The sequence below is a fragment of the Rhinopithecus bieti genome, unplaced genomic scaffold (assembly GCF_001698545.2).
Source record: "Rhinopithecus bieti isolate Rb0 unplaced genomic scaffold, ASM169854v2 scaffold_52288, whole genome shotgun sequence".
NCBI classification, from domain to species: Eukaryota; Metazoa; Chordata; class Mammalia; order Primates; family Cercopithecidae; genus Rhinopithecus; species Rhinopithecus bieti.
The window spans coordinates 30,309-40,168 of record NW_016820335.1 but is presented as its reverse complement, the minus strand read 5'-3'; the positions used below and the strand labels follow the sequence as shown (position 1 = coordinate 40,168).

Here is a 9,860-nt window from a genome sequence, read left to right as displayed (position 1 = left end):
TCACGCCTGTAATCCCAGCACTTTGGAAGGCTGAGGCAGGCAGATCACCTGAGGTCAGGAGTTTAAGACCAGCCTGGCCAACATGGTGAAATTCCATCTCTACTAAAAATACAAAAATTAGCCAGGCGTGGTGGTGGGTACCTGTAATCCCAGCTACTTGGGAGGCTGAGGCAGGAGAATCACTTGAACCTGGGAGGCAGAGGTTGCAGTGAGCTGAGATCGCGCCATTGCACTCCAACCTCGGCAACAGAGCAAAACTCCATCTCAAAAAAAAAAAAAGGAAAAAAGAAAAAGTAATTGCAAAATCGTGTGCCTCAGTCCTGTATTAGGGTACAGTGGTGGCTCCGGAAGGGAGGTAATCAAGTCTGCTTTGGGGTGGTAGAGTTAGGAAAGGCTTCATATTAAGGGAGGAACTAGCACTTAAACTTTGTCTTAAACAGTCATTCCTCCAAAGCAACTCACATAGAAGCAACTGGAGCAGCCAGATAGTCTGACCCTTTGGATCAGGTGCCCAGAAACCACTGATGGGCAGCGGGGAAGAGAAGATGCAGTGAGCTTGGCTGTTGGGAAGGAATTCAGCCTGCTTCAGTTCCAACTGAATGAAAGATGCTCAGGGCAATGCTGTGAGGAAAAATGTGCTTTAAACAATGACAGCCTGTACTGTCTGCAGGGCGTGCGTTCTGCGCACTGTATGCTGGTATTTGGAAGTCATGCTGCTGTTCTGTACTGTCTCTCCTGTGTTTGAGAGCTCACTGGACGGTAGGGCTCTCCTGGGACTCGTGGAGCTAATTACCCTGAAAAAGGCATATAACATCCATACTGTGTTTCTGTTTCTTGGTTGGGTTTGGGTTTATGTTTTTGGTTTGTTTCTTGCAGTGCCATGCTGACCTTAGACCATTGTTGCCAGGGTCTCCTCAGCCAGAAACCAGCCTGCTTGGAGCCAAGGCTCCAAGCCTGTGAGGTGGCTGAAAGTGCCCCCACAGCTAGGAGACCTAAAGCCTCTTCCTTTTCTTCCCATTGTGTTGACTGGGTTTTTCCAGGGGAGGAGTGGGGCCAGTTAAAAGCTCCCCATGCCAACCGATTCATCTTCTCTCACGACCTCTCCAACGGGGCCATGAATATGCTGGAGGTGTTTGTGTCTAGCCTGGAGGAGTTTCAGCCAGACCTGGTGGTCCTCTCTGGATTGCACATGATGGAGGGACAAAGCAAGGAGCTCCAGAGGAAGAGACTGTTGGAGGTAATGGCACTGTTACAGAATTTCACAGATCTCAGCTGGTGGTTTTCTTCAGGTTCCAGCCTCTCTTGGCATCTGCTGCCTTGTCTTAGGTCCTGGCCTCCCAGGGACATAATCTTGGCAGCTGGCTGTGGAGCTTGCCTCCTGCTGCAGGGAGGCACCTCACTGTATCCCTACAGACGTGGGCAGCAGCTTGAGTAGGACAGGTCAGAACATCTTCTTGCCTGAGCCTCTGCATCCTGTGCTAAACCGACCGTGGTTGCAAGCTACACAGTTTGTAGTTTGTGTCCTTTGTGTTATTTGTATCATCTCACTTCACATCAGCTATGCTGCAACTCCTACAGATTCATACAGCAGTCTAAGTGAACTGCTCCATTTAGGTCCCAGGAATAGGCTGGCCACATGAATATACAGGGACATTTCTTTGTCATGTCTGATTCTGTATCCCTGATGGCTCTGCACAGCCTAGTCTTCCCTGGTGGGAAAAGTGTCCATTGTCCACAGAGGCGGTGGGGGACCCACATTGCTTGTAGCTCTCGTGAGCATGCAAAGAAGGCCATTAACAGGAGGAACCGCCTCTCAGGATCTGATCTTTTTCCCCCTTTCTTGACTTCCTTCTATTTCTAATGGCAGTGCTTATCTTCTTCTCTTTGCAGGTTGTAACCTCCATTTCTGACATGCCCACTGGTATTCCAGTTCACCTAGAACTGGCCAGTATGACCAACAGGGAGCTCATGAGCAGCATTGTGCATCAGGTAACCACATGGGACCATCGTTTGGCCCTGATCCTCATCGAGCCTTGCAGAGAAGCTTTTTTGTGCAGTGGGACCATCTGTTTGGGCTCAGGGACTGGCTCACTGACATGTAGGTTTGTGTCACTCAGAATCAAGTCCATGGAGATCCAAATAAGGATCCAGGAATGTTCTGAAATGGTAGTGTCTCCTACTAGGTTCAAGTTACGTAACTGACAGATTTGTCGATCATATTTCTCCTCTGGAATGGGAAAGTTGGAAGTGAGTGGAGAAAACTGAAAGCCCAGCTCAGCTGTTTTCAGTTGAACTTCAAGAAGCTCAAAGCAAAGAAACTTTGGGGGAACCTCCCTCCTTCCTCAGGCATCTGGGTGTTCGGCGCCTGCCTCTGGGCAGCAGCAGTGATTAGTATAAATCCGAGCAGGTGAGGCTTCAGAACACAAGCTTTGGAGACCTGGGTTAGCATGCCAGCCTTGCACTCACTGGCTTCATGAACTCAAGTTATCTCACCTGGCAATCTATTGTTACCTAATCTTCTTAATTGGTAATATATTCATTTGGTTGAAAAATACCCCAAAACTATGAAAAGATACACAATGAAGTCTCCCTCCTACTTCTTCCCGTTCCCTACTTGTAACCTTCATCAGTTTATTTCTGGAGTTCTTTTGTACAAGTATAAGAAAATACAGAAATACATCCTGATTTTCTTTTCCATCCCCTTTTCCCCAAAAGATAGCATAGCCTACCGAATACACTGTTCTTCACTTTGCTCTTTTTTTCACTAAATATATCTTGTAGCTCTTCCTGCATCACTAACATGGAGAGTATTCTCTGTCTTTTCACAGCCACATGGTTAAAATGAATGTGTAGATGTACCTCCGTTTACTTAACCTGAACCTTCTTGACGGACATACTGGTTATTTACTGCCCTTTGCTGTTACACACAGTGCTGCAGTGAACAACTTTATACATGATTTTATTTTGTGTGTGAGCAAGTCCATATGTATGAGAAATTTTCAGAAGAAGAACAGCTGGATTGGAGCATAAGAAAGCATTTGTAATTCTGAGATTGCCAACTTGCCTTCCATGAGAATTATACCAGTTTACTTCCCACTGGCATTATTTACAAATGCTTGTTCCCTCATATCCTTGCTACCAGAATGTTAAAATTTGCATTTATATCAGTCTGACAGATGAAAAAATGGTATTTCAGTATACAGTCATCCCTCGTCATCAGCAATGTGTGGGCCAGGGGGTGGGGGGTGTATTCTAGAACCCTTCCCAGATACCAGAATCTGCAGATGTTTACATCCTGCAGTTGGCCCCGTGGAATCTCTGGATTAGACAAGTTGGCCCTCCCTATCTGCAGGTTCCACATCCTCGAATACTCTGTTTTCCATTTGAGGTTGGTTGAACCCACGGATATGGAGGGCTGTCGTTCTTTTTTTTGTTTTGTTTTAATAGACTTCATTTTTTTTTTTACGGTAATCATTAGGTGCACAGCAAAATACAGCAGAATCCAAGAGAGTTGCCATATACTCCCAGTCCCCTCACACACACAGCCTCCCCCACTACCAGCAGCCTGCACCAAAGTGGCACATTTATTATAACTAGTGAGCCTACACAGGCACATCATCAGCACCCAAAGTCCATAGTTTACAGTTGGGCTCACTCTTGGTGTTTCTCAGTATAGCTTTTGTTTGGGTTTTTCTTCTCACCTTTAAAAAAAAATGAGCCGGCCGGGCGCGGTGGCTCAAGCCTGTAATCCCAGCACTTTGGGAGGCCGAGATGGGCGGATCACGAGGTCAGGAGATCGAGACCATCCTGGCTAACACGGTGAAACCCCACCTCTACTAAAAATACAAAAAACTAGCCGGGCGAGGTGGCGGGCGCCTGTAGTCCCAGCTACTCGGGAGGCTGAGGCAGGAGAATGGCGTGAACCCGGGAGGCGGAGCTTGCAGTGAGCTGAGATCCGGCCACTGCATTCCAGCCTGGGACACAGAGCGAGACTCTGTCTCAAAAAAAAAAAAAAAAAAAGCCATTTCTATTTCATTTTCATTTAGTCACTGGCTATGTCATGGGACATCTTAGGAGCCAGGTTATCTCCATCAGAAAGAGACCTGTCATTGTTTTTGTTAGCAGGTGTTTCCTGCGGTGACTTCTCTTGGGCTGAATGAACAGGAGCTGTTATTTCTCACCCAGTCGGCATCTGGACCTCACTCTTCTCTCTCTTCGTGGAACGGTGTTCCTGATGTGGGCATGGTCAGTGACATCCTCTTCTGGATCTTGAAAGAACACGGGAGGAGTAAAAGCAGAGCCTCGGATCTCACCAGGATCCATTTCCACACGCTGGTCTACCACATCCTGGCAACTGTGGATGGACACTGGGCCAACCAGCTGGCAGCCGTGGCTGCAGGAGCTCGTGTGGCTGGGACACAGGCCTGCGCCACAGAAACCATAGACACCAGCCGAGTGTCTCTGAGGGCACCCCAAGAGTTCATGACTTCCCATTCGGAGGCAGGCTCCAGGATTGTATTAAACCCAAACAAGCCAGTAGTAGAATGGCACAGAGAGGGAATATCCTTCCACTTCACACCAGTGTTGGTGTGTAAAGACCCCATTCGAACTGTAGGCCTTGGAGATGCCATTTCAGCCGAAGGACTCTTCTATTCGGAAGTACACCCTCACTATTAGGAAGATTGTTAGGGGTAATTTTTCTGAGGAAGGAGAACTAGCCAACTTAAGAATCACAGGAAGAAAGTGGTTTGGAAAATAGGATTGAGAGTGTCAGAACTGTTCGTAAATCTAGTTGGAAGACAGCCAAAGAAAAGCAGATTAAACTGTATCAGATACATTCCAGCCTGTTGGCAACTCCATAAAAACATTTCAGGTTTTAATCAGAATTTAGCTAATGAGACTGGATTTTTGTTTTTTATGTTGTGTGTCACAGAGCTAAAAACTCAGTTCCTAAATCCCCAGTTTATGCGGCGCCATCTAGTATTTTAAGCCAAACTTCTTCACCCCTGAGAGCATGTCAGCTGGAGAAAAGCACTCCTTCCTTGCCCACTTGAGAAGTGCACGCCCACTCACCCAATCCTGGTCTCTAGGAAAGCCTCATGTGAGGTTCCTCTCTCTCTCAGCTCAGTGCCCATGGGCAAGGATCATGATTTCCATTCAGTGTTACAATGACAATATTTAATGAGTATAACCTTCTCAGTTTCCTGCTCTCAAATTTAGGACAGAGCCGCTAAGGACAAAACAATCTCTCCTGTGCTTTATGATGGCAGCAGGGGCTGGGGAGCCTCTGAGGGACTCGTTCATTCTGCAGTTGTCTAGAAGCCTGGGTGGCGTCGTGAGCTGAAGGATCGCGTTTTCCTGTCCTGGCTCCATAGGTTATAGGCTGGCTGGTGAAAGGTTGACGTGGCCCGAGCTGAACTTCATTGCCTAGCTTTGGATGTGCTTTCCGCCATAAAGACTGATTTTTGTTTGTTCTGAGCCTTCAAGGAATTTGCTTTTTACAACTGGAATATGCTCCTGTGTGTATAACAGATCATGTATGTTTTATGTTTTCATTGATCATTAAAGAGTTTGACCTCAGAGCTCCAGCATCATCAATAAATTTGTCATGTTATATATTTATTTTTTTATAAATCAAGACTTCTGTGTGCTCTTAAATATATTAAAACAATTTACATTTCAGGATTTCTGTCTGTAATTGATTTTTGTCACCATCACCACTCTGAAACCAAAGATAAAAATCATTCTAGTCTTCATTTATGATGTGCATGTTACTTTGCTTTTGAGGTACTTGCAGTCCCTCATGCTGAGCCTGGGCTATAGGCCTGTCCTGTGGGGTTGAAACTGACACAAAGTACTAGTATGAAGTAGCCCAGTTAAAGCTGAATTGGAGCATAGCAGTTTGAGAGCATGGTGAGCCTTTTCAGCTTGTTCAGAGGGCAGTATGAACATGGCAGTTGGTGGTGGGCCTGCCTAGTTCATCGGGTTTTCATTTCCCCCGGTCCCACAGCAGCTTCTAGAATCTCAAAGCTACCTCAAGCTCTTCATTTGTGACCTCCCTTTCCCTGCTTTGGGTAAGAAAGCTTGATTACTCCTTCAAAGAAAATTTAAGCCTAGAATGCAGCTTGTAACTCAAAGCTGCATAGGCTTAAATTAAGGAAATATCTGGCTGCTACCTCATCCTTCTGTTTCCCAGATAAGTTAAAAATAACCACCAACCTTCTAGCCTATTTTTATTAGAAAGGCTTACATGAGATTTTTATTTTCTCAAGAATTGAAATATTTATATTCTAAACCTAAGAAGACTTTATTAGGAGTCCTGAAGTGTTCTCCACATGATCTTTTCTAAGTTGACTAAGCCCCTGGTTCTGAGTGTATATTCTTAACAGGTTCTCCATTTTTTGATTGGTGCTGCCAATAAAGACTAGTTCAGGGCGTATAGACCGTACATACCCTATAGCAGTGTTTTTCAAATAATGGATCTTGAACTAATAGCCACTAAATCCATTTGGTTATCACAAAATGTATAAAAACACATCATGTAAGTATAAGTAAGCATTGTTTTATAAGATGTCAGTGACTGTCTGAGTGTATATAGATTTGAACATACATCCCCTGCAGAATGTCCCATCTTTTTTGTGAAGTAGCTAAGCAATAGAAGTGATGGGTATTTATCACACAGGACAGATTATGCAGAGGTGAGTTGGAAGGGTAGGATAAGCTGAACAGGTGGGGGCTTCAGGTTTCTCAACCCTTTGCTTTGGTGTTTTACAAAGGTATTTTACATACTATTTTATATGAAGAAATGTTTGAAAATCCATTGGCCTAAAAAGGATGCCCAATGAAGAGTGGGTCTTCCTGAAAACTGTTGGTACGCTCTGGCTTTCATTTGAAACTGATTTAAAATTCCGGGAAAAGAAAAGCTGCAGCATACAAAGCACTACCAAGAAGTAAGAGTACAGCCAAAAATCTGTCATCCTTATCATGCAGGTACAGTTTGCATTGTATTGATTCCTAGCAAGTTTGAGAAGAAATCCAAATCCTACACAAGGTTTTGAGATGGTGAGTACTGAATGATGTTGGACAAGTTACCCTTACTGAGCCTTACTTTGCTCATCTGTAAAACGGGGTTAATGATGGTATACCTACCTTCATAGGGCTGTTGATTAAAGGAGACTGCCATGTGGAATATTTAGCACAGTATGGGGCACATATTTAAGAGTTAAATAATTGTCAGTTATAACTAAGCTGAACAGACAATTTCCTGGGTCTCTTTAGAACTATTTTAAATTACTGAAAAGCTACTTGTAATAATTTAACATTTTGTTTTCTGGTCTTTTAAGGTAAAAATGTTTATATACTGAAACTGCACAAATTTTAAGTGTGCCATTTGGTAAGCTTGTTTTGTGTTTTGTTTTGAGACAGTCTTACTCTATCACCCAGGCTGCAGTGCAGTGGCACAATCCCAGCTCATTGCAACCTCCGCCTCCTGGGTTCAAGTGATTCTCCTGTCTCAGCTTCCCAATTAGCTGGGATTACAGGCACCCACCACCACGCCCAGCTAAGTTTTTTGTATTTTTAATACAGATGGGTTACCGAGGCTGGTCTCGAACTCCTGACCTCAGGTGATCCACCTACCTCAGCCTCCCGAAGTGCTGGGATTACAGGCATGAGCCACCATGTCTGGCCTTTGTTTTTGTTTTTGAGACTGAGACTCGCTCTGTCGCCCAGGCTGGAGTGCAGTGGCTCAGTCTCGGCTCACTGTAACTTCCACCTCCTGGGTTCAAGCGATTCTCCTGCCTCAGCCGCCCAAGTAGCTGGGATTACAGGTGCCTGCCACCACACCAGGCTACTTTTTGTATTTTTAGTAGAGATGGGGCTTCACCATGTTGGCCAGGCTGGTCTTGAACTCCTGACCTCACGTGATCTGACCACCTTGACCCCCCCAAGTGTTGGGATTATAGGCGTGAGCCACCACACCCAGCCAGGTAAGTTTTGACAAATGCATATACTTACCTAACCCAAGTGGCTGTCAAGATTCAGAATGGGCCAGGTGCGGTCTCTACTAAAAATACAAAAATTAGCTGGGTGTGGTGGTGGGCGCCTGTAATCCCAGCTACTGGGGAGGCTGAGACAACAGAACTGCTTGAGCCCATGGGGCGGAGGTTGGAGTGAGCCAAGATCACGCTGCTGCACTCCTGCCTGGGCAACACAGCCAACACTATCTCAAAAAAAGATTCAGATGGACAGCCTCAAGCACATTGCCTGAGTTAGTCTTGATCTACAAGGAGCAGGAAAAATAAAAAGTCCCCATCACCCTAGATAGTTCCTTCACGCCACTTCCAAGTCATCCCCACCCCATACCTCAAGCCCCAGAACAACCAGTTATTTTTTTTTCACCATAAATTAGTTTTGCCTGTTTTCAGAATGCAACTTAAAAATGGAGTCATTCAGTATTTAGTCCTTTGTATAAAGCTTCTTGCATTTAGCATAGTATTTTTTAGAGTAATCCATGTTGCATGTAGTTGGTTGCTTTTTATAGCTAGATAGTATTCCACTGTGAGTACACAGCATTGTGTATAATGGCCTTCTGTTTCACATGAGTGCTTTTGCCATTTTCAGAGTAGAGGTCTTAATGTGTAGTCAGTTAAATTCCTAAGTATTTCATATCAATAGCATTTGACATTTTTGTGATTTTTTAAAATTTTATTTTCAAAATTGTTCCTTGCTTGTATATAAAATACAATTGATTTTGTACATTGACATTGTATCTTGTGACCTTGCCAGATCCACTTAGGTGTAGTCACTGTATTTTAATAATCTATTTTTAGGATTCCTTAGGATCTTCTACATAATCATGTCATCTCTAAAGAGTTTTATTTCTTCCTTTCTAATCTTTATGCTTTTTTATTTCTTGCCTTATTTCACTGGCCAGAACTCTAGTCCAGTATAATGCTGAATAGAAGTGGTAAGAGTAAACATCTTTGCCTTGGTCCTAATCTTAGGGACAAAGTAGTCAATATTTCACTAAATATGATGATATCCATTGCATTTTTTTCTTATGGATGCCCTTCATCAGGTTGAAGATGTTCCCATCTATTCTTGATTTGCTGAGAATTTTTATGATTTTGTTTTGTTTTTTACTTTCTCGGGGGCTGAAAAGGGTATTGAAGTTTTAGGTTCATAGCAAAATTGAGAGGAAATATAGACACTTGCCATGTATCAGCTGCCCCAACACATGCATACCCTCCTCCCTCCCTATCAACATCTCCCACGAGAGTGGTACATTGGTTACAACTGATGAATGTATACAGACACATCTTTATCACCCAAAGTCCATAATTTACTTTAGGCTTCAGTCTTGTACATTCTGTGGCTTCGGATAGAGTCTCTCTCACTCTGTCACCCAGACTAGAGTGCAGTGTTGCGATCTTGACTCACTGCAACCTCCACCTCCCGGGTTCAAGCCATTCTCCTGCCTCAGCCCCTTGAGTAACTGGGATTATAGGCATGTGCCACTATGCCTGGCTAATTTTTGTACTTTTAGTAGAAATGGGGTTTTGCCATATTGGCCAGGCTGGTCTGAAACTTCTGACCTCAGGTGATCTGCCCACCTCAGCCTCCCAAAGTGTTGGGATTACGGGAGTGAGACACCACACCTGGCCTGGACAAATATATTAATATAACAACATGCATCCACCACTATGGTATACAGGGTATTTTCACTGCCCTAACAGCCCTCTGTGCTGTTAATCCTTCCCTCCCCACTAACCCCTGGCAACCACTGATCTGTTTGCTGTCTCTAGAGTTTTGCCTTTTCCAGAAGGCCGTATTGTTGGAATCATGTGGGATGCAGCCAT

The 9,860-nt window shown here is 44.4% G+C and overlaps 1 protein-coding gene across 2 annotated transcripts; it reads left to right on the top strand.

Annotated features, from left to right (window-relative positions):
- Nucleotides 1-226: 226 nt before the first annotated feature.
- On the top strand, nt 227-5,685 carry LOC108520404 (ADP-dependent glucokinase-like). 2 transcript variants are annotated; one of them, XM_017859771.1, is made up of 3 exons: nt 227-1,237; nt 1,891-1,989; nt 4,123-5,685. In XM_017859771.1, exons 1-3 carry the CDS (start codon nt 881-883, stop codon nt 4,675-4,677), a joined length of 1,011 nt encoding a protein of 336 aa, XP_017715260.1. In that variant the 5' UTR covers nt 227-880; the 3' UTR covers nt 4,678-5,685. The 2 variants fall into 2 exon arrangements, with proteins under 2 accessions (XP_017715260.1, XP_017715261.1); XM_017859772.1 differs by having other exon boundaries at nt 4,126-4,756.
- The last annotated feature ends 4,175 nt before the right edge of the window (nt 5,686-9,860 follow it).